Raw genomic sequence first — 27730 nt, 5'->3', positions numbered from 1 at the left:
AGTTCAGCTGGCATCTTTCTCATGCTCATCAGAGACGGCATTTACAAGAACCTCGAGGTCTGCACAGCTCTTAAAAAATATTATCCTATTTTCTCCTCCTACAAGGTAAGTGCCATTATTAACATCCCCAAAATAAGGAAACTGAGGCGGGAAGGTTAAATAACTTGGCCTGGGTCACAGCTAAGTACAGGTCAGTTAGAATTGGAACTCAGGTCTTATTGGTTGTGGCTGGACGTCTTCAGACAAGGAGTCAGGCTGCTGCTGGCAACGACAATCCACAGACCCGGCGAAGAGGGAGAGAAGGCCTTGGGGACACGAAGAGCCCCACAGCCCATGGGGGGAGAAGACCTACATGCTCCCTGCGCTGAAAGGCAGCGCAAACATTGTCAAATAAAGTCAAATAAAACAAGACAGCCTCCTCTGACCCACAGACAGCATGGCCACCCAGCCGCGCTATGGGACCAAGTCCTTTAGCTTCCAGGCTTTCCACAAGGAGTACAGCCCAGCAAAGGAGCACAGGGAGCAAAACGTGCTCCCTGCAGGCTGGCTTCCCTAGACTAGGCCTAGCCATGGGCCACTGCCCTATGCCCAGGTTTCTCCCCAGTGAGACTGTGGACTCTTCCACGGAAAAATAAATGTTTTGTCTGTTTTTTGTTCCTCTCCCCTCCCCCATACCCAATCCAAGTCTGCACCAAACCCCACCTTACGCACCCCCCTCAGCAAGAGGTACCAGCACCACTTTGTACATGACCCTAACGCCCCCGCCATTTATGGCTATTTATCCTTGGCTGGGTCCCATATGCAGCAGAATGTAAGTGCCCTGAGGGCAGAAGGCCCTTCCTTCTTCTGCCTCCCCAGCCCCCAGCACAACTCCTGAAGGTGTCTGCACTTAATTAAGGTTTGGAGACTGGACCTTTTTGACATCCTATGTCCATAGTCATGGTGACGTGAACAATCATGAGGGTGGGGGCGGGAAGCAACAATCACAGGAGAGCTAGTGAGCAATCATGGGGGTCGGCTCTCTAGCTCGGAGCCGAGCACTGACCTCATAGACGGGGCTGGAGGGCTGCCTCTGCTCCGCCGGCTGCTGCGGACTAGGGGGAGGAGACGGAGTTTGCTTCTTGATCCTGGCTTGCTCCTACAATTTAAAACCAGGGCTTGTCAGAACTGTGGACCCTCCCCTGGCAGTCCCAGCTTAAAAGCCGGTCCCTGTACTGCTGCCATTTCAGCCAGCCCCGGATGTGGACAGAGAAAAGCATCATGGGATGCAAGCTCACGGGGGACCAGAGGGATGCACGTTCTTGGAAGAACTGATGTGAACTCTTCACCCCCGACACAACAGCCTTCCGTACCTCCAAACTCTGCATTCTGTCTGCTAAATCACTCGGCCCGCTTCTAAATCTAGCTTGTGTTGGAAGTCTCTCCCCTGAAAAGGTGTGTGGGTGTGGGGCTCCCTGACTTCCCCGGGCCCTGCCCTGACCTCCAGCATCCTGCGGGCCTCCTCCTGCTCCTGCTTCTCCTTGGCCATCCTCTGGGCTCTCTCGGCCTCCGCCTTCCTCCGATCTTCTTGTTCCCTCTCTTTGGCCAGGTTCTCAAAGTTAGCGCGGATGTTGCTCGTTTTGCTGTTCACTAGGGAGGAAAACAAAGTCCGTTTTTATTTTTTCCAGAGAAAAGTTTTTATTTTATTCCTTTTAGAATGGAGCTCTGGGGGGCCCCAGTGCCTGGCAAACAGTAGGTGCTGAATAAATGCTTGTGATCGCCTAACCGGAACAGACGGCCTCAGGGACCGGGACACCCAAATAGGGCAGTGGCCAAGGGAAATCTGAAATTCTCGCCAGAAATGGCAACGGTTCCAGAGCTGCTTCTGCCTCCAGGAAAGTCTTTCCTGCTACAGGTCCATGCTTTGGAAAACCGTGGCTTGCCACTGGATGGGTTATAGGGGAATCCACTGAGCAAGGAGGCAGGCACGGGGAGGGGAGCGGCTCACCAGCTTCGACCGGTAGAGTCTTCTGGTAAACTGAGGAAACTTTGGAAACATCTTCAAAGGTCGAGGCATTCTACCAAAAGAGAAGGGAAACGTGGTTTCGGGTGGCTGTCTCTTACGTGAGGCGCATTCTGTCTTCTGCTTTAATTCTCGTGCTTTCAAAAAGCCACCATAAACACTCAAAAAGCAACACATTCAATCCCCTACTGCTAGTGTCCCAGGTACATAGGAGACCAGAGACATTAAGTAACCAATGGAAAGAAACCAATAGAGAGGAGATGAGAGACATTAAGTAACCAATGGAAAGAAGCTGATAGAGAGGAGACAGGAGACATTAAGTAACCAATGGAAAGAAGTTGATGGAGAAGAGACAGGAGATATTAAGTAACCAATGGAAAGAAGCCGATAGAGAGGAGACCAGAGTCATTAAGTAACCAATGGAAAGAAACTGATACTCTCTCTGGGTCCCTTTGTTTCTGTCTGTGTCTCTCTCACTCTCTCTCAACATCCCACCTCCGTGTATTTGTACAGACTGTGCCTCTGCCTAGAATGCCGTCTCCCTTCCTCTCCCCCCACGACACAAGATCATCTTCAAGGTTAAACCTAACCCTCCCCCTCAGCCTGCTCCCACACCCTCCCACCAGGGCCTGTTTGGATCCAGCCTGTGTCCTTGGCCCCGATGATAAGCTCCTGAAAAGCAGGAACTGTTCCTGCTTATATATCTTGATTCCGTACAAAAAGATGTGCACTAATGGGGAGATGATCACAGAGTTAACAAGGAGCAGGATGGTCAAATCTGCATTTCTTAAGTCTGCAAATTAATTTGTTCCCGGTGGCGCAGACGGATAAAAGAAACAGCCAGTTTTACTTCCACTGGTTTTGAAAACGGAAATTTGTTCCAAGAAGTGGACGCGCTAGGGAACAACCTGACCACGAGGCAGATTTCCAGTTTGCTTACGGACAACTTCATCCTCGAAAAATAGCGAGAATCCGAAAACTGCCCCGCTTCCCAGTAAGAAACCACAAACCTTCTGCAAGCTACTTTCGGGTCTTTTCCAAGGCAAAAAACCGCATTTATTGTGTCCCTTTGGGTGCCGGGGAACTACGGGTGGGGAAAGACCGGTCTGTGCCAGACGCTCCATCCCTATGTCATGTCCTTGAGTTAAGAGCTAGCCAGGGCCTCCACGTGGGGCCGAGGCTTGGAACCCCAGCACTTACTGCGGTAGTTCTGACGTGCATAAAACCATCAGGCCCCTATGTCTTTTGAACATGTCGCTGAGAAATGGACCGCGACATCCCTTTCCCCCGAAACTCTGGCACTTAGCGCGTAATTCTGCATAATAAGGTGTTCTTAGGGAACGCTTGGGCCTTGTTATGGCAAAAGTAACTACACGCTGTCAACGAATTAAAAAATGATACATCGTGAGGAACCTCAGGGAAGCCGACTTGCCCAGAGTCTCCTGCACGGTAAAGTGTCTTATGCTGGGGTCTTCCACATCCAGCCACGTACTCTGTGCACTCTGGTGCCCTCTTGTGGCCAAAGGGCCTTCCAAAAACGTGGCCCCTCAAGACCCAATCCAAGGAAAATCACAAAAGGTAAAATATTTAGAGCAGGGGTCCTAAAGCTGGGATTCACAGACTTGTTTTCTGAAATGCCTGATAGCTGAATCGCAATATACTTAGTATCCTTTGTCACTGATGAGCATCATTCTGAGAAGGGTCCCCGGGCCCCCTGGGCCAGGACAGAAAAAATGAAAATGCCCCCAGCCAGACAGGAAAGCCATGGAGCTCTGGGCCAGATGGGGAGGTCATGGAGTCCTGGGCCACAGAGCCCTAGACTAGATCAGGAGGCCATGGAGCCCTGGGACAGACTGGGAAGCCACAAAGCACTGGGCCAGACTGGGAAGCCACAAAGCACTGGGCCAGACTGGGAAGCCACAAAGCCCTGGGCCATCCAGGGAGGCCACGGAGCCCTGGGACAGACTGGGAAGCCACAAAGCCCTGGGCCAGATGGGGAGGTCACGGTGTCCTGGGCCACAGTGGGAGACCACAAGCCCTAGTAGGCTAGATTGGGAGGCCGCTGAGCCCAGGGACAAATGCTCTCTATTCCACAGGGTCATACTTACTTTATCCATCCGATCCTTCTGAACCCCATATTTTCCACCAAATCCTTTGGAATAATCTGAAACGGGGAACGAGAGCAGACTGGTGTCAGTGTGAAGGAGGGAACGTTCTTTGGAGCAGGCACATGCATAGAGATGGAGAAAATGGCAAAAAGAAGATGCAGGGGTCACAAGGAAAACCAGGAAGAGAAGAGCCAATCAATGACCGAGGAAGTCGTTTTGTCCATCCCTCCTCCAAACATTCGGTCCACAGGCGGGCGAGAAACAGAAAGAGACACGTACATGCTCTCCTCGTGCTGGGAGCGGGAAGGAGGGAGGAGGGGGGAGACCGGGGCCGGCGTGGTCGCCGGCGGAGCCCAAGCGGAAGACGGGAAGGACAGGATGGGGTTCTTCACCAGACACCACTTCATAGCACAGCCTCTCGCGCCCCAGCCCTCACGGCAGACTTGGTTCGGGTCGGGTTTCCCGTGGGTGCTCTAGTATCTGATGAGCATTAGAACAATAACCACGTTTAATGGCCTTTCTCGGGATGATCGTTAAGGAAGAAAAGGGCCACGTGGGAATTCCGCTCACAGAATCACGCCACGGCAGGAGCACGGCTGCTTCCGAGGCAGGCGTCCATGCAGAATTAGTCACCACATAGACCCAAGGCTTGAAATCATGCACTGGGGGAGACAGACACCGAGGCCCTTCCTTACCTCTCCTGGCCAGGCTGCGGGATTTCTACTAACAGCTAGTGAGAATGAGAGCTTAATATCTGCCCTGCAAAGTTAGGAAGTTACTGTTTTTCCAGCCGACTGTTCAGGGGCCAAGAGCTAAGTGCGAATCCCAGATGAAGGGGAGGGCGCTCTCCGAGTCGGAGAGAACGTCGCGCTCTTGGCCGATCGCCCACCACCAGTAAGGCTTTGAGCTGGGAGCGGCTTTTATTTCTAAGCTGGTTTTAACTTTTCTAGTTCCTTGAAGGACAGCTACGTTTCCTGTGCCCTGAATGGAGTTCGCCAACAGTAACACATTTATCTTCTTGTTCCTCCACAAACAACACAAACGGAACAAAAAGACACCACACGGAACATACAGAGTTCACCTCCCTTCCTCTACTCTATGGGCTGTTTTTTCGGATCTGGCAGGGGTTTAATCAGAGACCAGCCCTCAGCGGTCTTGTGAAATGTGACCGCCAGCCTCCAGCGACACAATCTAACTCCGAGTGGGGCTGACTTTTAAATTCAATGACGGCACCTCTCAGATTTCCTGGGGATTGTTGCCCCAGTTTGAGGTTTTCTTGGCATAAATACTGGGGCAAAAGATTTCTCTTTTGGAAATTTTAGGAGGGCCTGGAAGCTATATCAAAGAAAATTATTTTCCTTTCCCAATATCCTTATTTTTCTCTTTTGTTTTTTTTTCTTTAGCTCATTTTACAGATAAGGAAACTGAGGCACACAAGGTGGGTGCGAGGGTCACCCAGCTAGTGAGTGTCTGAAGCCAGAGGAATCTTCCTGATTCCACCACCTAGCTGCCCATTTCCTGAGGGCACAGGATGCTTTCTTAGATGTGTATTTATCTATATTTTTAAAAAATGTTGACCTCCGGGCCTTGATTCCCAAAGGACCTCATCTGACTACAGTATCCTGAATGCAGCTGGGTGAATCGACCGTGGGAGAGCCTCTTTTCTGACCTCTGACCACGGCCAAGGTTCCAAGGTTCTTGGCTTGACCCGGCCAAGTCGAGGGTCCGTGAGTGCCTGTTGCCCTTTGGGGGTCTGAATAAGCCATCTTCTAGCCCCAGAGGGCGTGGAAGCAAAGAGGCTTCTGGGAAGCCCTCCGAGGCAGGTTTGCCCACGGCTCCCCATGCTAACCCAAGGAGCCCTTTCTTGTACGGGCCCCGAGGGACAGAGAGCCCTCCAAGGTGCTCTCTGGGCAAGGCTGTGCTACAAGTGGGTGCCTAGGAAGGTGAAGAGGAGGGAGCCCGAGGCCACGCAGCGACCGTGCCTTGCTGAGATTCGTGCTGTGCCAGTTTCTCCTTGTACTCAAACCCCACAGCAGACGGGTCCTGCCTCTCGGTCTGGACCCCGAATTTGCCTCCGAAACCACTCTTATAATCTGAAAATCCACACAAGACAGCGGAGAAAACAACCGAGAAAGAAAACACACTTTTAGTTACAGAGACACGGACTGGGGACGGAGCCAGAGGCGGGGCTCAGAAAAAGCGAGACCCTCGGCTAGAAGTCTGCATCTTCGGGGGCAGAAGGAAGCAAGGATTGAAGCCCCGGTCCCCAGAGGCCCGAAGAGTGGAGCGGTGGAAGGGGCCAATCCAAAGAGCTAGTTCTTGAAGGGAAAAGGAAGGAAACAGTCTAAATCTACAGATGAGGAAACTGAGGCACAGGGAATGTTAATTTCCCCAAGGTTGTTTAAGGGTGCCTTCATTGCTTCATATTCCTCCCCAGTAAATACTTCTGTGTGTATGTGAAAGATTAAGACATATCTCACACATATAAAACACACATTTGAGTCGTGGATAAAATCGAACAAACATTCACTAAACACAACAAAGACTTCTCTTTTGGAAATTTTGGGAGGGCCCGGAAGCTATATCAAAAAACATTATTTTCCTTTCCCAATATCCTTGTTTTTCTGTTTTGTTTTGTTTTTTCTTTTCTTTTTTTTAGCTGAGGCAGTTGGGGTTAAGTGACTTGCCCAGGGTCACAAAGCTAGGAAGTGTTAAGTGTCTGAGGCCAGATTTGAACTCGGGTCCTCCTGACTTCAGGGCTGGTGCTCTACGCACTGCGCCACCTAGCTGCCCCACTGTTTTGTTTAAGGGAAAAAAGACTTCTTTCTGTAACCCTTCGGGCTAGGAAACAGGATTATTCCTTCCCTGAAAACTGGGAAAGGTTAGGGAGGGCCAAAGCAGCCCTTTTTCTTTTTCCCTTACTCTGTAGCAGACTCCAGGCAGAGAAGCTGCCCGGGCCCCTTTCCTACCAGGACAAGAGGCTGACCCCTGTACAAGCTGCTGACCCTTGGGCGCGGGCGAGCTGCTGACCCCTGCGCAAGCCGAGCTTCCTCGGGGCGCCAGGAAGCCAAGGAGAGCTCCAAACAAGCAAAACCGAGAGGGCCCTTTAATCCCAACCGCACCAATGAAGCAGAAGTGGCCTATGGGTAAAGGCTTTCTTTGGCCCGTGAGAGCGGGGGAGAGGAGACGGCTGTACCTTTTTGGGATTCGTGGAGCTGCACTTTCTCCTGGTGGTCCCAGCCCAAGGCACACTTGTCTTGTCTGTCTCTCTGCACACCAAACTTGCCTCCAAACCCTTTCACATAGTCTACACACATAATAAAAGGCCACAAGGATCACGGGAGGAACTGGAGAAGGGGCAAAAGACAGAGACCACACCGCAGGGACGGAAGGTAAACCGTGGGCACGCCCCCCTTCCCCACCCAGCTGTCCTGAGAGTGAGCCTCCTCTGGGACAAAGGACGTCTCCCTTCCCGCAGAACAAATCCCCTCCGGCCGATGCCATTCACGGGTCAGAGCGACACACACAAGAGCCCACAGAGGAGAAGCTCCGGTCCATGCGACTCCCCACACCGTGTTAGGCCCAGGGTCTCACCATCCAAAGGACGTACACATGCTGTGCACTCTCAACACGAGGCTAGCAAGGGGGGGTTACTATCGGGGGTAACCAGAGCAGGGAGGGCAGGGGAGCCGGGTTTATACTGAACCCTATTTCGGGCTCGGAGGGTTTTTTAAAAAGCCATAAACTGGCCGAAGGGCTCGCCACGTGAGGGCCAGACAGCTGAGAACGGAAGAGAAAACCGAAGAAACCTTTCTGGGACTCATGCTTTTCTGTTTTGCCCTGATATTCAAAGCCGACAGCGCTTTTGTCCACGTTGTCCTTATCGACACCGTATTTGCCACCAAAACCTCGGGAATAATCTAGGAAAAAAGGAGGAAAAAAGGGGTCATTCATGGCAGTTAATCCTTCACTCAAACCTTCTGGCTTAAAGTGGATCACGAGCCATGGGAACCAATAAGCCCCCAAAGGGCAGAGGGTCATGAGGAGAGCCAGCTGCCCATCGACACTGGGGGTAACGGCTGTGATCACGCCCAACCCAACGAGAACGGGAAGCAACGTGGCGACTCATACGAAGATGAGGAACAATCTGGTTCCATCTCCCCCCAAAATCTTGTGAAATCTTTCAAGAACTGTCACCAGCCTCTAAGAATCACGGTGAGCCATCGCAGGAGAGGAAAAAGGGCCAGGGCTGCCTGCTCCCCAGTTGCTTGTGCCCTCCCCACCAACCACTTTGTATTTAAGTATATTTTATGTGCATGTACATAAGCATATGTATGAGCATGTGTGTGTACATACATATACAAACACAAACACACTAGATAAATAATATTTATTCAATTCACTTGTGCTGTGCTTTTAATACATCCGGGTCATCTGCCCCATTAGAAAGTCAGCTCCTTGTGAGCAGGAGGTTCTTTGTATGTGGGCCCAGAACCTAGCGGTGGGCATGGTAAACAGCAGGTGCTTAATAAAGACAAGTGGAGATTGACGGGGAACCAGCTCGAAGCTTCTAGGCTGAGAGAGCTGCCCACAGCACCGAGAGGCTGGAGACTTGCCCAATGTCACCCACCCACCCTGGGTCGGAGGAAGGATTTGACCCGAAGGCCTCTTGGCTCTGAAGCTGACTCCCTACCACTGGGCATCAGTCTTAAGTCCCAGTGAAAAGAGCAAAGTTGGGGCAGCTGGGTAGCTCAGTGGATAGAGCACCAGCCCTGAAGTCAGGAGGACCCGAGTTCAAATCTGGCTTCAGACACTTAACACTTCCTGGCTGTGTGACCCTGGGCAAGTCACTTAACCCCAATTGCCTCAGCCAAAAAAAAAAAAAAAAAGAGCAAAGTAAACTTCTAGAGATCACACGCTCACCGCACTTAAAAACGAACCTTCCCCACGGCCTTCTCTGCACAGGAAAAGAGGGAGCGTAAATGTTGTCAGAGATCAGCCCTCCAGGAAACGTGAGCCCCTCGACCCCCCGACATGCCCGCCAGGAGCCTTCCAGATACGAACCTTTCTGGGACTCGTGCTTCTCCGTTTTACCCTGGTAATCAAAGCCCACCGCGCTCTTGTCCACCCGGTCGGCCTGCACGCCGTATTTACCACCGAAACCACTAGAATAATCTGAGCATGTGGAGACAGCAAGCGTGACAGCAAGCAAGAGCGACAAGGTAAGCAAAGGTGCAGCATGAGCCCGATGCTCGGGCGAGGAACGAGGAATGAGGAACCGGGGAGCTGACGGCTCTCGACCCCGGGCCGGGGCTCCTGGGCCGTTCTCCCTCTGCCAGGACGGCAGCCGCTCACTGGGAGCCCGCAGGGGGGCTCCATGTGTCTGGTTCCCACATGCAGGATACTTTCAGCACCGGGGGTGGGGGGTGGGGATGGAGGGGAGGGAGAGCAGCCATCGTCAGCGCAGCCTCGCACTCAGCCCTTTACGCTGGTGCAGGTGCATTAGCCTGCATGCACAAATGCACTTTCTTGTTGCACCAGGGACACTTTACAAAAGAAGAGACGGCTCCTTTTCTCCGTGAGAGTCTCAGAACACGGGCTCTGCATGTGAAGACAGGCTTGGGGGACCGCTAGCGGACACCCCTAAAGAACCGGTCACACACGGGACCCGAGGTTGCGAGAATTTCTGGTTTTAATCAAAGCTCGTGGACAAAACACGGCCTTTCACGAGCTTGGCCACTTCAACGTGCAACATGCTCTCCTTCTGAATGATGTCCTCCAAACCAGGCTTCAGAGAGCTCCAAGAGTGGATGGATCTCTTCTTTTTTTGGGAAGTGGGGGAGGCAAGGTGGTAGGGAGGAGGCTGCTTTCCTAAAAGCTACACTCAGTAAAGCACAATTCTGACCACCTGCTCCTGGCTGAGCTACCATTCTAGCCAGATCGAGGGCGCTCCATTAAGGTTTTTTCAGGGGAAGAAAATGAGCTTTTGGCTTTTGAGCTGAAAAGGCCGGACTTTTATCAGTCCACCACTAAGTCAACAGCAAGGAGCCCAGCGGGAGCCAACTGTCCAATGAGGAAGGCTGAAAGTGCCATCCAATCTCCAGAGGACAGAGAGCTCCCCCAGACCCATCGAACAAGTGCCGTTAGACTTTGACTCTTAAGGGTCCCAGGAATGGAGAGGAATGGGCCATCCACAAGGAAGGAAGTTTATATTTTTATTTTCTTTCCCAAATCAGGATGACTCCTTCCACCAGCATTCACTCCCATCTTACCTTTCTGGGAAGCATGCTTCTCAGTTTTGCCTTGGTATTCAAAACCCACAGCAGACTGCGAAAGAAGTAGATTTAAAAAAAAAAAAAAATAAGATGAGTAACTAGGATTCAGCCTGATATAAATGGAGATCTTGGGGGGAAGGGTGGTCCTGAGTTAGTTCTCAAATCCCTCTGGGAGGGGGCCCACCCTCCTGTTTACAGGAGAAACTCCCAGATAATTTAATTAGAGACTTAGGCCTGGGGCATGGTCACCACCCTCTATTGGAAGGTCCCCAGCTCCCCAGTAAAATGGAACCCAGACCTTTGCAGGAGTCCTAACAGGATTTTACCTGCTTAGAAAGATATTTCAGTGGTGTAATACACCCATCCTTGCCACAAACCCGGAGCCTGTATTCATTGGGGTGTGCGAATTCGTCACACCTCAACAAGCCCATCAGAGGACCTAAGGGACTCACTTAATAATACCTCTAATGGCTAAACCACGGTCAGCCCAGAAACCCTGGAAATATTCCAGCAAACTGAACATTCTGGGCCAAATCACATCTGAACAATCAAGTCCATTCACCTCCTCTCCCCTTTGCCTTTCATTTAACCTTGGGGAAGGTCATTTTCTCTAGAAGAGGCAGCTAGGAAGCAGAGCAAATAGGTTCCAGCTTCAGATACTTCCTATTTGTGTGATCACCTGTCTGCCTTGGTTTCCCCAATAGCAAAATGGGGATAATGATAGCACCTATCTTGTGGTGAGGAACACATGAGATAATATTGTTTATAATAGGAGCTGTCTGAATGCTCATTCCAGTCCCTTCCCTTCTTCCACCCCCTAAACAAATACCAGCTGGAACAATTCCTAATGATAATTATGTAAATTAGCATCAATCCATCAGACTTGGGAGGCTGAGGCTCCAGGAAGAAACAGGTCATATGATTTGATAATCTTTATCAAAAGATTTGTACCTTTGTAATCAGGTTTTTGTTTATATCTATTAGGAAAAAAAAATAAAGCAAAGGATTTGTAGTTGGAGCTTCCAGAGGCAAAACCTCAAAGATCTGGAGCTGGAAGAGATCTCAGAAGCTCCTAGGATAAATCCTGAGAATAGTATCGAGGTCTGGGAAAGCAACATGGCCCAGATGATAGTTAAAGACGGACTTGAGCTTGGGTCCCCTGCTTCAGGAGTGTGCCATTGTCCATGAATGGTCAGCCAATGGTGGCCGGTTTCCATTTTAGTTGCAATTCCAAGTTTTTAGTTGCTTTTTTAAAGGACACAGGCCATTTCCATTTCCTTAAATACCCAACAGAGACCAAGGAGTTTAAAGGTGTTTCTGATTCCCCACATGACAAAAGTTTTTCTGCTGCATGTAGAATTTTTTATTGCATGAGGCTTTTTTCTCATTTCCTATTCCTTTTTGCCATTTTCAGAATATAAATTGAATTTCATCAAAGACCTACTCCCACTCTTTCCTCCTGACAGCTCTGGACCTAATGCGCCCATGGTTATTTGTCCCCTTGCCGGAAGGGGAGTTCTCCTTGTAGGCTCAAGACAGTTTTACTTCTTTGTATTCCCAGCATTTAGCATGGTTCTGGGTGTGCAGAAAGTGTTTAATAAATGCTGGCTGACAATTTCTGTTGGTTTGGATTTCTTTGTTTTTAAAATGTAGGTGGCATATTATATCGATAATTTTTCTGTTATTATACCAGCCCGGGAGAGCCGGTATGAATTGTATTTGATGTTGACTAAGCATTAAATAAACACTGATCTTGAGCATTTTTGCATTGCCATTGGCTTTGAAGCAGTCTGTGACTGTCCCGTGTAGGACTATTTTCCCAGGTCAAATAAAAGCTATGTACTATCACCCATTTCCCCCATATTTGCGAATCATTTCCTATTCAAAATGCTCCATCATGCATGGCGATGACTCAGAGCTCTCAGAGGTTACACCCTCGATGCCTGGGCTCCCGGGCAGGTTCTTCCTGAATGGGCTCAAGGGTGACCCCGGTGACAGCCTGTGCCTCCTGCCCTAATCCAGCTAAGCAGGGAAAGACTCATCGCTGAGGGGCGACTGCTAAAGGCTAAATTATTTGGCCACAGCCAATGATGTCTGGATTCGTTCAATCAAAACATCTCAAGCACGGTGAGAGACAAGACCTGGATGGAGACAACGGGCACGATGTTGGGGAGAAGTCTGGATGGCAGCCCAGGAGGCGGAAGTGCCATATGACGTGCCTCAATAACTGATGCGCCAAAAATGGCACCTCGGAAAGAGACACCCAAATAAGAAGCTCAGCAAGTTTGTTCATAAGAATTAGAGCAGGCAAGGACTCGAGACCTCCTCTTTGAACAGATGAAAACAAGACCCAGGGGCCAAAGGGATTTTTCTGAGATCATCTAGACATTAAGGGTCCAGGGTGTCAGTCACACCCTTGTCCTGTGACCCAAAGGCACTTCAATGTTTTTTTTTTTCTTTTAAAATTTTAAATATTTTTTCCTAATTAAATGTAAAAACAATTTTCTCTTCTCTCTCTTCTCCTCAAGAAGGCAAACAATTTGATATAGATCACACATGTACGGTCATGTAAAACACATTTCCATATTAGTCACATTGCAAAAAAAAAATACAGACCAGAAAGAAAGGGAAGGAGGAAAGGAGGAAGGGAGGAAAGAAGAGAGAGGAAGAAAGGAGGGAGGGAGGGGGGAGAAAGGAGGGAAGGAGGAGGGAGAAAGGAGGGAGGGAGGAGGGAAAGAGGAGGGAGGAAGGAAGAAGGGAGGGAAGGAGGGAAGAGGGAGGTATGAACTGTATTTGATTTTGACTAAGTATTAACTAAACCTTGATCTTTAGCATTTTTGTATTGCTATTCACTTTGAAGCGCTCTGTCACTGTCCTGAGTAAGACAGGAAGGAAAGATGGGAGGGAAGGAGGGAAGGAAAGAGGGAAGGAGGGAAAGGTTAAAAAAAAAAGTCCACTCAAAACCCATCTGTTCTTTCTCCAAATGATTCTTCATCATGAGTTCTTTGGAATTGCCCTGATTATTCAATGCTTTTTTCAATCCAGGAGGTCACTTCCCTTACAAGTACTGATGAGAAATGAACAATATTGTTGCTGTTCAGTCATGTCTGACTCTTTGTGATCCCATTTGGGGTTTTCTTGGCAGAGACACTGGAGTAGCTTGCCATTAATTTCTCCACCTCACTGCATAGATGAAGAACTCAGGTAAACAGGGTAAAGTGACTTGGTCAGGGTCATGCAACTAGTAGTGTCCAAAGCTGGATTTGTTCTATTCACTGTGGTGCCCCCCAGCTGCTCCTATTGGAAGTATGGAAGATACTAAATGATATTGGGGGTGGGGGGAGGGAGGGAAAGGTATTTCTACATCTCTGAGATCTTGAGAAGACACAAGAGCTGGCTGGCTGGAGACAAAGAATAAACCTATTCTACTTAACTCGCTTCCTGTCTCTCCTTATCTCTAGGAAATCTGATCTATCATCTTTTCATGGATTGTAAGTAAATGGCCAAACAGGTACAAAAGAAACACATGTGAGCTTGGGAAGGTGCTCCCTTGCCACCAGGAGCTCAGCCACATCCTCTACAGCAAGTGACCCAGAAGAAGGTGAGAAGCAGAGACAAGGAGAGAGAGCCTTATAAGCGCAGAGATCAGTTTGGGCAAAGACAGGAAGATGGAAGATGGAACTGCTTATTGTGGGGGGAAAGGCAGGCTATTTTGGTGGGATCATAGCATAGGAGGAGAGAACTGTGCATTCTGTGTGGAGAAGAGGGATAAAAGCTCCCTGAAATGGCCCAACAGAGGAGTTTTAATAAAATGGTACTGATTTTCTGATTCCTTCATTAACCCAGTTATTCCTGAATTTTTTTGTTCCCATGGAGAACTCCAGCTTTTACTTGGACTAATATTTACTTCTAATTCTGTCACACTGATCCAAGAACCCAACAGACATAACGTCTGTGTTTTCAAGTTTGAAAGGTTTTGGGACTAGCTTGGTTAAGGGGTCCAAGTGTACTTGAAAACAACAGCGTGAAAACATCTCTCTCTCTCTCTTGTTCCTCTCCAAAGGCCTCTCAAGGCAGCTTTTGGATCGAGGGGCTTCTGTTCTGCTCACCTCCTATATGTAGATCACTTCATCATCTGCTTGTAGTTACCTGCAGGCATGGAGCTGGATGGCCAAGTTCTCCTGGAAACACGACCTCTGCCAATTGCTAGTTTTCCTGGGTAGCTTTTCAGAAATCTGATGATGCTCTAATATCATTCTAGAAGAACAATTTCTTCCCCTTCCTTCTTGAAGCTTAGAGAGTTTTTTTTCAATTTCTTTTCTTATTTTTATTTCAAAATTCAACAATCAGTGCATGGGAGAAATCTAGGGAGGATTTCCTCCTGCAGCTGTTCTTGGCATTCAGAGAGTGTTGCCTGGGCTCCTCGAGTCCTTGTAAGGAGATTCTTCTCTTGTGCAGCATCTGGAAATCCCAAGTGACCAGAGATTTACACTCCTTGCTCTTATGGTCCAAATCAGTGACTTGGCCCATGCATCAATTAGCTGCTCTAAATTCTGTTGTATTCTGGGCAAGCCTTTGGCTTTATCGGTTGATGTTCAAATTTGTAGTTTGTTGTGGCCGTTGAGATTTTGAATCTGTAGTTCTCCTGACTTTGAAGTTTGTATCATTCCTCTTGGTCTCTGGAGTCTCCCTTTCACAGATTTATTATCTATCAGATTTATTTTACCTTTTGGCAAAAGCTTTGTGACCGACACTATTACTTCTAAAGCCATTTGTCCCATAGCTCTTTTGATTCAGAATTCTTTTATGTGCCTTTTTGGGTGGATTTACTTATTCTCTCAGGTCAAGAATGGTTCCAGTAAAAAGGGCAGGTGGAGTCACGGAGACCTTTGACCACACAGAAGATTTTGTATTTGATCCTAGCAGTAGTAAGGAGCCACTGTCATTTCTTGAGTAGAGAGGGGACCTGATCAAACCTGTGCTTTAAAAGGTTGATTTCACAACTGAACAGAGGATGCTCAGGAGCGAGATCTGAGACAGGCAGAACCCTCAGCAGTCAATGTAAGAGTTGAAGTAGGAGGTGACGAGGGCTTGGGGGCAGCGAGGGACTGGAAAAACGTAGAAATGACAGGACCTGGCAGCAGATTGGAAATGTGGGATGAGTATGAGTGAGGAATGGGGATGACCCTGAGCTTCACTGGAGGTTGCTGGTGCCCTCGACAGTAACAGAGACATTTGGAAGGATGGAGAGTATGGGTGGAAAGGCAAGTTCAGCTTCAGACTTGCTGAGTGTGAGAGGTCAACTTTATATCCAGTTGGAGAAATCTGGAAGGCACTTGGAGGTGAGGAGAGCGGTCAGAGCCTACTCTGAGAACCATCTTCAGAGGGAGGATGATTGTGTGATAGCAAATAGAGCAAGAGAATAGCCCATTATCCTTTTGGGGGAGCACATCCCAGATTTGAACCTGGGTCTTCCTATCTCCGAGTCTGGTGCTCTACACATGGTACCACCTAGCTGTTGAAAGATCACACACATCTGGACAGAGAGAATCTTTTTCTAAAATCGTCTGCCCTATACCCGAGCCTACCCGCTGAAATGCCAGCCCCTGGAACCTCACGAGATCCTCGGCTACAGAAGCAGCGAACGAGCCATCACTTACCTGATCGACTCTATCTAGCTGTACCCCAAATTTGCCTCCAAAGCCTCTCACGGAATCGACTTGAGAACAGTGTTTGGAAAGTTTAGACTGATATTCGTGGCCCACGGCAGACTGAAAGAGATTTTTAAAAGAAAAATTATGCAGCTGACGAGTAGCAAATTCTATTAATCGATCACTCAAAGCATAAGAAAGCAATAAGAAAGCTCTTGATCTAGAAAAAAAGGAGATGGGATTCATTTTTTTTCCCAAAGGATTCAGGGCTAAGCTGTGCTGCTTTCTCAGAGCACCTATGATGGACTGTTTATTTTAACATTCAGTGAACATAGCAATTATGGTCTTTTTTACTGCCCCCAAAAGCTTGACCCCCCGACCCTAGCCAAGCTGAGACCGGTATCAGGACCAAAGAACGAGTCAGCACCAGCAAGCTTTCCTTTGGACACAATGCTGGATTTAGGGGAGTTTTTGTTTGTGACTAAAATTGTTATGGTAAACTCCAGGTAAGGAAGCTCCTTCTCCTGATGTGGGTCAGGACCTTCCCAGCAGCTATTCATCCTCAACATTGGGACACGGAGAAGGGATTCATCCAAGGTCACACAGCCAGATGTGAGACTTGATCCCCATCCTGGATCTATCCACTATACCATGCTGCCTCTCTTGGACATTCATAATAAGGCATTTCTGCTAACACAAGCCCATAGGTTTGAATTGTATTTTTGGCTTATGTATCATGGATGTGAAAGTCAAAAAACATAGACTCCTCAAAGGCAAAAAACAATCCCCCAAACTCAAAACATCAATTCAGACTTTTAGTTTCTCTACTAGCAGCCACCTTGCTGGTGCTTGGAGCCTCCCATTTTCTGGGCAAAAATCGTGAGGTCATTTCCTTCGAGGGCTTCAGCTGAGCAACTGGATAGTACTAGATGAGCAGTTGCTGACCGTATTCACCTATGGGAAGTGCCAGAAGGGGGAGCAGAACTCAGAGGTGAGCTGAGCCCAAGGTGAGGCCATATGGGATGCGGGGAGATCTCCACTCGGGCTTTGTGACTCTGGGGCAAGCTACCACTCCTCGTGCCCCCGTCTCCTCATTTGTCACAGCAGGGTGACAAGAGCATCTTTTAGTTTTAAGGGGCTTTATAAATGTTACCGACCACGGGCCTGTCCATCAGTCTACATAGGAAGATTTTCAAACTCACATCATAAACCCGGGTAGAATGAGGGCTAAGTTCTGGGAACCTTTAGCAAAGGGTTGGAGGCTAGAACCTGACCCCAGGCTCGATTCTACCCATTTTGATCTGACACTTCCTTTCCCCCAGTCATGGGGGAGCCCCTTTGCTCATGTTTCCAGAGCACCAAAGACATCCCCAGCGACGGGCATGTGGAGCAGTGCTGGCTCTGCTCCCTCATTTGATCGGGCAGGAGCTTCCTCAAGTGCACAAGCAGAGGTCCCAGACACCATCTCCTGGGGCACTGGAGGGTAGAGACTATTCGGGATAAGCTTTTGCTTTTCCTTTTAATTTTTCACGTTAAGGTTGTGTGCCCTCTGCAGAAGCTTTTACAAAACAGGCTCACGTACTCTACAAATGTCAGTTCTTGGTCCCATTATCTGCTCTGGAGAAAGAAAGGAAAGAAAAAACAAAACCGACTTCAGCCTCCCTGCACGTCGGAATGGTTCCGGTGGGTTGGGGTTATCAACTCAAACAAAACAATCCCGAAATCCATCCTAGCCAACTACCCCTAGTAACCAGCGCTCTAAGGGGAAGCTGTGGAGGATCCAGCCACTCTCCACCCCAGGCCTAGCAGGGGCCTCTGCCACCCCACTGGCCCTCATCAAACACTTCCTATCAGGCAGGTATTTCCGGGTCAAAGGAGGGTGTGTGTGTGTGTGTGTGTGTGTGTGTGTGTGTGTGAGAGAGAGAGAGAGTATATGTGTTTGTATGCTTGGCAGTCCGGTGGTCATACTGGCTCTAAGCAGAATCCCACAGGGGCCAATTCGGGGGCTGACTCGGGTTGGTCAGTATACCCACAGATGGCCTCTTCCTGACCCAGTGGGGGACACCTCAAAAAAACTTCCTCTGGCCTAACGGGCTCCTGCTACATCGGGAAACTCGGGGAGATTCTCCAGCAATCAGAGACCCTGGGGAAGCGTCTGCTGCAGAGCTTGTCCACCCAGCCCACTTCTCTGTAGGGTCACTGCTGTGGCCCCACTCTCCCATTGCTCTCTATAGCCTTTGCCAGATGAATTACATCAAAGAGGAAATAAGAACAGGACCAGACAGAACAACGATGGACCCAAGGTTTCAAGTTCAGACAAGGAGCCGCCTCTTAAGTATGAAGTTGGGATGACCCACAGATGCAGAGGGTGGGGAGGGGAGGGGGTGCCTTGGGCCTTATGGAGGCCTTAGGCCAAGCATTCCATCCCTCACGGCCTCCGTTTCCATCTCTGAAGTGTCCGGCTCAAACACAGCACAGTTCTGCACAGCCTCGCGTGGCCCTCGGCTGGACACACTGCGCTTTTCCTGCTGAGCGGCTGCCGCGCCAAAAGGCATAACTAACATCTCGCTTTTTGTATCAGTAGCACCTGGCTCACTTCATAAAAGCTGGTTCCCTTACCATTCCTTCTTTACATACACACACACACACACACACACACTCACACACACACACTCACACACAGACTCACACACTCACACACACACACTCACAGACTCACACACACACACACTCACACACACACACACAGACTCACACACTCTCACACACACACACACACACACTCTCACACACACACACACACACTCACACACACACACACAGAGACTCACACTCTCACACACACACTCACAGACTCACACTCACACACACACACTCACACACACACACTCACAGACTCACAGACTCACACACACACACTCACAGACTCACACTCACACACACACTCACACACACACACAGACTCACACACTCTCACACACACACACACTCACACACTCTCACACACACACACTCACAGACTCACACTCACACTCACTCACTCACACACACACTCACTCACACACACACACACACACACTCACACACTCACACTTTCTATCATTTTGTATTACGGAGATATCTGCGGAACACCCTCATTAAGCCATAAGCTCCAAGAGGACAGGAATTAGGGTTATTATCTCATTTTACCTGCCCCTCAGTGCCTACTAAAGCGCTCTGCACATAGCAACCAATTCACAAGGAGTTGCCGTGAGCTGAACATTAGTGATTAAGGGTAAAAGGTCCCCAAATGGCACCATAAATACAATACAATCTTGAAGCTGGCCTCCGCTTGCTCCCCTAACAACATCCTTTGATTGACAGTCTGGGAGTCCCTCGATACTCCCCCCTCCTCTACTGTAGCTCAATCACGCCTGAAGAGACAACTGAAAGGAGACGACACTCCCTGGTGACAAGTGGCTGACACCAACAAAGGGTTAAGTACCAGTCCGACAGGTCTCCAGTTACTTCCCTATTATGACATCCCCAACCAGAGTCCGGAGTCCAACTGCCATAAGGAACCTCACCCAGCTCCGCCCAATTACAAGGAATTCCAGGCTTGGAGGTGGGAGGGTTCTTGGGATGCTGACCCCCTCCTCCTTTCTCCCCTCTCCCCAAGCCCGGAAGCTCCTTCTTACCACTTCCCTTGGCTTCGTGCCCACAAAGCTCCCTGAGGCAGAAAGATAAGTGACAAAGTCATTCTTTCTGTTGGTGGCTTTTGAGCCAATTCTTAGGTTCGTGACTAATTTGGGATTACACCTTCATTTGGAAGGATCTAGACCAATAGAATATAAACCAGTTATGGTCCCCAATGACTATAACGTCATCTTGTTGCCCAAGTCAAAGATTTAAGCCAACTTATACACAGACAAAAAAAAGTGAAACTACACATGAACTGGCTTAACAGCTGATCTTTACCCTCCCACCCAGCGCAGGGAGACAGGCAGGGACCAAGAAGACCCAGAAACCAGGCAACTCTAAGGTCTGGCAGCAATGCGGAGAATGACCACGGTCCCAGAACGAGCCAGTTGTCTCCAACACCTGCCCTCCGGGAACAAACCCCCACAGGTCTAAAATTAGCCGGGAGGAAAGAGGCAAAGGACTGTCAAAAGAAACAGACGGGAGTTGACGCGTTGAGTCAAAGACTTCCCTTGGCTTCTGCTAAAAGCCAGAAACGATCGCTTGAATAAGGATCTGCCCACAAGCTTTTAAAAATAGTGATTTCCACCTCAGCCTCTCAGTATAGATTCAGTCTATACCTTGAGTCTTTCAAGTTTATTTAAGATGTGAAGAAGCTCCCGTAGTTTTGGGTCAGGACTGGCAACTTTCCCAGCCACATGGTGGTCTGGACTTTGGGTATTTCAGGCTGGCCGCCAACTGGCGGCTTCTGCCAACCCCGGCCGGAGTGAGCGCCAGACACTGATCCCTTCCCTCTCCTCCTTTGTAACCGTGTGTATTTTAGTGGATGTATTTGGTCTCTGAAGGAACCAACAGGGAATCACCCACGGCCCATCAGGGTCCCTCAGGACGCCACAGAGGTCAAGAACAGGTTATCGACCAGGTCGGAGACCCTGATCTGCCCCCGCCGTGAATGGGATGAGCCGCCACATGGGTTTTTATGAAATAGTCATTTTGAGGTAAATAAATAGGAAACCCAGAACCAAATTCCAGCCCTGGAGGGCCAAGTTTTTTGACCTCTCCTGCATTCACATCATTCTCATCGGGAGTTTTCAGCTGCTTGGGTAGAGACAATGGGAGCCACCCACTGTTCCGTCACCGCCACTTTACAGAGGCTTGGCTGAAGCGGGCACCTCCCAACTTACTTTGTCCATTCTGTCCTGCTCCACACCAAATTTTCCTCCATAGCCATGGGATGCTTTGGGTCCCGTCTCGAGCTCCTTCTCCTTGAGGGTCTGGTGTTCTTGGAAAACATTTTCTCTCAGCTTGTGTATGCTGCAATAAAAGGGAGGAGGATCACAGAGCAGAACTTTTCTCCTGGTTCTCCCCGCCCCCAGACAAGGTATGTAGTTCCCCCTATCTCCCCCTCCCCATCCCAATCTCATGGTTCAGAGCTCCAGCTTCCACTGATCCTGCAGTCAACTAGTGAAGGCAGCCCCTCTCTCGGCATCCCAAAGGTCCCATGGCACTTTGATGGAAAGTAGGTCCACCCCTTGTAGGGGAAGTGAGACCATGAAGAGAGAAATCCTTGGACCTGAAAGCTGAAGACTCTTTCCGTTCTCAGAGACAAAAGATTGCTCTATTTGTTCACACGCCTGACTCCGGGTTTCAGCAAAGCACCTACAGACTTGTGGGTGAGGGAGAGACAAGAATGAGGAAATCGAGGGAACCGACTGGCCACGGGCCAGAAATCCTGCGGATTCCTAGCGTTCACAGAAAAGCCACGGCACAAACAGACTGAGCGGAACATGGGACGGTCAGGAGGCACTCAGACAGGGGCTGCGTTCTTTAACTGAACGAACCAATCCAACTGACACTGGGAAAAAGGGCCTACTATCTGCCAGACACTGTGCTCGCCCTCATTCCGTATTCAATCCCTGAAATGGAAGTGGAAAGGAAACCATCTTTTTTTCAAGTTTTCACAAACCAAAAAGTCTCCTCCAAGCTGGGAATCGTCTACTAAATGTCAGGTACTGGGCTAAGGGCTGGATGGACTTTCTCCTTCCTCAAATTTTCCTGAACCATTCCATGAGTGAATGAATGAAATGGTTTTTAATTCATTCATTCCTGAAGCATTCTGGGACTCTAGCCCTTGGTCATCTCTCAGCCCACCTGGGCTCATGCCAGTCTGTGTGAAGGCCACATCCTCTCTCTAACCCCAGCAGAGAGACTTGCACTTAGCAGCTCTCATCAAAGATGGGTGCAAATGACTTATTTGGACAGCGGGCCCATTTTTCCCATGGTCCTTTCCTTCTAACCCTCTGATAGCTGGTAGCCTGCAGCCTGGAGGCTGTCCAGGGTTCGAGGGTGTACCCCCATATTCTGGGGGAGAAAGGGAGGACAGAAAGCAGGGCTGGGCCCTGTGTGGCCCTCCAGCCACTCTGGGGGGAGGGCACAAGATACCTGGCTCAGTCCTTTTTTCATCCCCAGTGTCTGGCCCACAGTAAGTACTTTATGAATATTTCTTGCTAGCTGCTGTGAGAGTCTAGTCCTAATGCTCTAGGGAGCCCCGAAAGAGGCTGTTTCTAGATGGCCCGTCCTGTATTTTGCATTCCACCTCTTAGCACTGTCAGGAACACAGTAGGTATTTAATAAATGCTTTATCTGCTCTAGTCTATGAACCTCATAAAGTGTGAGAATTTAGCCTTCAAATGGTTCACGGAAACAGCTTTGGGATGGGAACATTTGGCTTTTTAAGCCTTCTTGACTTTCTCGGAAAAGAAGTCAATCACGTCCACAGCTGAGTGACACAGTGACACAGGTCAGGCTGTTTTCTGACCTTCAGGGCCCACTGGGCAGGTGGGACCAAGCTCTGGGCTCCACTCACTGAACAAGGCTCCCCTGGGTCCTGGGGACAAAGCCATGCCTCAGACACGGGGAGCGCAGGCAGGCTCGGCTAAGAAAGGAAATGGGGGAACACCCTCCCCAGCCATTACCAGGGCCGCCAGGGCAGGTCTATACTAACTCCTGTACCCTAAATGGAGTTTGTGCTGCACAAAGGGAGTTAATGATTAATGATTAATAATTAACTTCCCAGAACACCCAAAGCATAAGCCTGTGACAAGGAGAGCCCTGGGTTCTCTGACCAGCTCCCTCCCCTCAATTTGACCAGGACAAAGGCAAAGAGCCCCCCCTTACTTGATGTGCTCCTGATGCCCAGATCCTTTCACCGTCTTGGCCCCCCATCTTTGCTCTTTCTCGCTGACGTCATTCTGCAAGAAACAGATGAGAAAAGACAATCTCAGAAGCCTTTTCTTAAAATATATATAAACACACACACATAGTGTATATATGTATGTAAACACACATATATGTATTTTATATATATAACATCCATATGTACTTTTTTTTAAAAAGTGGGGACATAGAAGGGAAACTGACACACTAATACATTGTTGGTGGAGTTGGGAAATGACCTTAGCATTCTGGAGAAGCAATTTGGAATTGTGCCCAAAGAACTATACAATGTCTATCAGCAGTCTCACTACTGGGTCTGATCCCAGAGAGATTAAGAAAGAGGGGAAAGGACCCACATGGGCAAAAACGTTTGTGGCCACCCTTTTTGTAGCAGCAAGAAACTGGAAACTGAGTGGCTGCCCATCAATTGGAGAATGGCTGAATAAATTAAGGGATGTGAATATTATGGAATAGTATTGTTCTGTAAGAAACAATCGGCAGGAGGATTTCAGAGAGGGCTGGGGAGACTTACAGGAACTGATGCTGAGGAAAGTGAGCAGAACCAGGGGATCATCGTACACAGTAATCGCAACATCATGAGGATGATCAACTATGAGAGTCTTAGCTTTTCTCAGCAAGACAATTCCAATAGATTGGGATGGAAAATAACCTCCACATCCAAATAAAGAACTGACTGAACGTGGACCAAAATATACGACTTTCACCCTTTTATGTGTGTGTGTTTGCTTTTGCTTTTTTCCCTTTTGGTCTGATTTTTCTTGTAAAGATCATACATGTATAATAGACTGTAATAATAGTAGTAGATCGTCATCATCATAATAGTAGATAATAGACTGCTGTCTTGGGGAGGAGGGAAGTTAAGAAAGGGAAAGAAAAAAACCTGGAACACTCACCAAGTTTTAGGAAAATGAATGTTGAAAACGATCTTTACATCTATTTGGAAAACTAAAATACTGAGAAAAAATAAATTGGAGACACATAAATTTAAGGAAAAAACAAGAAAATGACCAAGCGGGACCTACCACAAAATCCGGGTCGGTTTCCCAGTCATCAGCACCCTCATCATCCTTGCTGACAGATATAGAATGTCCTGCTGAAGCTTTCCACATCTGGAAGATCACACAGCCGTTCATTAGGGCAATTGGGAAGTAGGAAGCGGCTGACTTTGGATGAGGAGCATCCCTATAAAATCAAGATTTCCTCCCCCCACTCGGGATATACGCCGACAAACTCCTCCTGCTGATGGCAATGACAATAGACAGCTGATATGGGGGTGGGCCTTCTAGGGGCCCAAAGCTCTCCCCACATATCACGTCACATGAGCTTCGCAACAAGCCTGGGACGTAGCTACTGCAACCAGCCCATCTGACAGAGGAGGGTCACACAGCTAGTGGCTCAACATCCCAGGAGAATTCAAATTCAGATCTTTCAGACTCGGAGCCCAGCACACTATCTGGCTCTCCCCCTCCTCACCCCCCCCAGAGGCTGGAGCTAAAAACTGGTTTTTGGCTTCTCTCTTTATTCAGACCCCAGGAAGAATCCCTGGCTCTATTCCAAGGGAGAAAGAACATGAGTGGATTCATTTCATCAATAGGACACACTCTAAACTTCTTGGAGTGACCTAGGCCAGGATTCAGCTTAGCCAGATCCTGGAATTGTCTTCCTATGAAGAACAGATTCTGATCTTGGGCTCTCTGGACCCTCAGATGAGCTCACACGTCAGAGCCCCATTCGTGGAGCACCAGCGTGTGTTGGGTCACCATGGTCTCCGTGTAGCAGAGAACTGGTGAATCCCACTGGGCCACAAGGGGAGGGAGTGGCCCAAGGGTCACAAGGCCAGAAAAATGCCCAGAGGTGGGACTCCAGATCCTTGTCTTTCCAAGGCTGCGCCTGCCCTCCAAAAGTACACGAAGTGCTCCAGAAAGACCAACAGCACGTTATCCTTTCAGGAGCATGTCCCAGATATACTGCCTAATTCACTTGTGACCAGACATTCCTGAGGATTATATGACTAAAGGCTTTTGTTTCATATTAAAAAAAAAAAAAAAAAAAAAAAAAAACAACCCCCCCAAAAAGGGGGAAAAACCCTGACACCAGCAAAATGATTTTTGAAGAATCTACAAAAGGCACAAGTTGACCACTAAAACCCAACAATTTATGAGCCAGAATAAGAAAGGGACTTACTCTTCTTTGTGCAAAACACTGAAAAAAGCTGACACCCAATGTTAAGTTATTTACCATTGGTTTTATTGAAACTCACTCGAAGCTGGGTTTGGGCGTCTCACACGTTCCCTGTGACTTTGGCCTGTAAGGCCCCTGGCCCTGTGAAAACGGCATGCCCAAATTCTCAAGCCTGACACACAGTAAAAAAGGCCTGGCCTGAGGACCTACTATGTGCCCTGTCCAACCCACCCTATCCACGGATGGTCCAAAACTGAGCACAGGGCACCAAAGGGAACCAAGGACTTCTTTCACTTTGCAAGAATAGCCAGGCTGGTCAAGGGAGGCGATCAGGAATTTGCCCAAACCTGGTCCTTCCTACCCAGGCACCCACAGTCACAGCAAGGAGATTTCCAACCACTTCTAACAGCAGCCAGCTTCCCAACCAGACTTTTAAAAGCTTAGAGCTGGGGAGTCCCAAGTTTTTATATCACCACAGGCTTTTCCTGTGTATTCCCAGCACTGCGTTTGGTGTATTATCCCAGAGACTCAAATGCATCTCAGATCGACGCAGAAAGTCACCCATTCCCGACCGCCCATGCTGGCAAAAGTTTGCGCCAGGGCTCCACCCAAGGGGCTGGCTGCCCTTCCTCACTCCCGTGACATTGGCTCTGAGTAAGTGCTTAATAAAACTTGCTTGATCAGCCATAAAAAAGTGCTTCACATGTTTATTGGCCACAGAAATCACCTCGTCCAAAGGGACGGATCCAACACAGAAGTGAAAGGAGGTGGGGTTCATAGCGCCGCTCGAAAACAAAACAAAGCAAAACACAAAAAAAGAGAAAGAGCCAGACACAATAATATAAAAACTAACCACAACTTTTAAAATGAGTCAAACAAAGACAACCAAAAATACAATTAAAGTTCTATCCTGGGAGAATCGGTGGAGGTAGCACCCTGCTGTGCTACATGCCCCACTCCCAATGCGACTCCCCAGCTTTTTGCCACAAAGAGCTGAGTTCAAATCCTGCCACAGACTTCCTAACTGGTTGAATACCCTTAAACTCTCTAAGGCTCAATTTCCTCCTCTACAAAGCAAAGGATTTGGAGTCAGTGACCTTGAAGGTCTCTTCTAACTCTAAAGCTGGGACACTTCCAATTCTGACCGTGGTGAAGCAGGGGTGGAAAGTCTCCCCAGGGGAGCCGACAGCTGTCAGACTCACTGGCTGGACGGAAGAGGGTGAAGGTCATAACATCCCACCTCTGCCTCATCTGCCTAAGGGACCACGGTTCATGGTCTTCCCCTCTTTGGACCTCAGCTTCCTCACCTCTCAGGTCCCTAAAAACTCAGAATCAGATGCAAAGACTGTTAAGGGGGCAGGGTGATAACGGCAAAACATGCCCGGTGAGAAACAGAGGTCTCCCACGTTTTCGAAATAAAGTTACCAAAAACACTGCATAACAACGAGTCAGAAATGATAGACATAGAAAAAGCAGGTACAAGAGAGTTTTCAAGAGATGTCCTTGGGTGGGGAAGGGCCACATTCAAAGAAAAGGAAGAGAAATGGCGGAATGCCTAAACCAAGTAGAAAAACCAGATGAGAAAAGACAGAGAGGAAAGGAGAAGAGAAAGGAAGAAGGAAAAGGACAGGAAAGGAGGAGAGAGGTGAAAAGAGAAGAATAGGAGAGGGAGGGAAGGGATAAAGGTAAGGAAGGGGGAAGGGAGAAAAAGAGAAAACTTAATGAAGAAGTAGCCAACTGGAGATTACCATTTAAAATTTTCCAAAAAAAAAAAAAAAAAATCGATAGATGCAATAACAGTAGACTTTCTACTGTGGAAAATTAAATTGCCCCAAATGCAAAGCAGCTGGAAATGTAAGTTTCAAAAAGGAATCGCTGAATTATCCAAACTTGGAAAACTCACAGACACAAAATAACCAAGTAAAGGAGATACCACGACTGGGCCTTCATGTTTCCCGACATCTCGGAAAACTCAAAAGATCCAAAGAACAGACGTCACATTCAGAAAATAATTAAACAAACAAACAAATCCATTCATAGCGTCAGCGAGATATAGAAGGAAACAACTAAGTCCAGTTTTTCCTAAACTGTTGGGCCTTCCAAGTCCTCAAGGGGCCTGGAATAATCCTAGGATCAAACTAGATCAGGGAAATCCAGGCCAAATAAAGAAAACAAAGCACTTCTCATGCAGAAAAATGGCCACGTGATAACGATTTTCAAGGGATAGTATTGCCAGGGCCGCAGTGTTCTCCTGGCAGCTTGGTGCAGTGATCAGTAAAGAAAGTGGAAGCACAAGTGCTGGGTTCGTATCCCGACACTCACTAGCGGTGGGAGCAGAGACAAGAAGCTTCACTTTCAGATTGGGCCTAGAGGACCTGTGGATGACTCCTGGAGCTGGTCCACCATTGCAATCCCTCCTCTCTCCTCTCCAGGGCATTCTCCACCCCTTTCCAGCACCCTCCCTCCCACCCCTTTCCCAGCTCTGCACTAGAATTCGGAACTCTGAGTATCATGACCCTCCTTTTTGCTCCTATCATATACCCAGGAGCCTCTCTCATCACATCTATAATTTTAGGACTTTTATGAAGAAGCTATTTG

The 27730-nt window shown here is 48.6% G+C and overlaps 1 protein-coding gene across 4 annotated transcripts in view; it reads right to left on the bottom strand.

Annotated features, from left to right (window-relative positions):
- CTTN (cortactin) overlaps nucleotides 1–27730 on the bottom strand; it is a 42832-nt gene that overhangs the window by 5832 nt on the left and 9270 nt on the right. Inside the window, exons 3-15 of one of the 4 annotated variants that reach the window (XM_051967182.1) lie at nucleotides 23974–24060; nucleotides 22892–22965; nucleotides 20899–21028; nucleotides 16046–16156; nucleotides 10383–10437; nucleotides 9175–9285; nucleotides 7920–8030; nucleotides 7307–7417; nucleotides 6093–6203; nucleotides 4111–4166; nucleotides 1988–2057; nucleotides 1481–1629; nucleotides 1046–1138 (exon numbers count right to left, since the gene is read on the bottom strand). In XM_051967182.1, coding sequence (XP_051823142.1) covers nucleotides 1046–1138; nucleotides 1481–1629; nucleotides 1988–2057; nucleotides 4111–4166; nucleotides 6093–6203; nucleotides 7307–7417; nucleotides 7920–8030; nucleotides 9175–9285; nucleotides 10383–10437; nucleotides 16046–16156; nucleotides 20899–21028; nucleotides 22892–22965; nucleotides 23974–24060 — 1269 coding nt within the window. The remainder of the gene's footprint in view (nucleotides 1–1045; nucleotides 1139–1480; nucleotides 1630–1987; nucleotides 2058–4110; nucleotides 4167–6092; nucleotides 6204–7306; nucleotides 7418–7919; nucleotides 8031–9174; nucleotides 9286–10382; nucleotides 10438–16045; nucleotides 16157–20898; nucleotides 21029–22891; nucleotides 22966–23973; nucleotides 24061–27730) is intronic. The other 3 variants (XM_051967184.1, XM_051967183.1, XM_051967185.1) reach the window with 3 other exon arrangements.

Source organism: Antechinus flavipes, chromosome 6 (genome assembly GCF_016432865.1).
Source record: "Antechinus flavipes isolate AdamAnt ecotype Samford, QLD, Australia chromosome 6, AdamAnt_v2, whole genome shotgun sequence".
Taxonomy (NCBI): domain Eukaryota; kingdom Metazoa; phylum Chordata; class Mammalia; order Dasyuromorphia; family Dasyuridae; genus Antechinus; species Antechinus flavipes.
The sequence above is the reverse complement of the archived record's forward strand: the minus strand, read 5'-3'. Positions and strand labels throughout refer to the sequence as shown.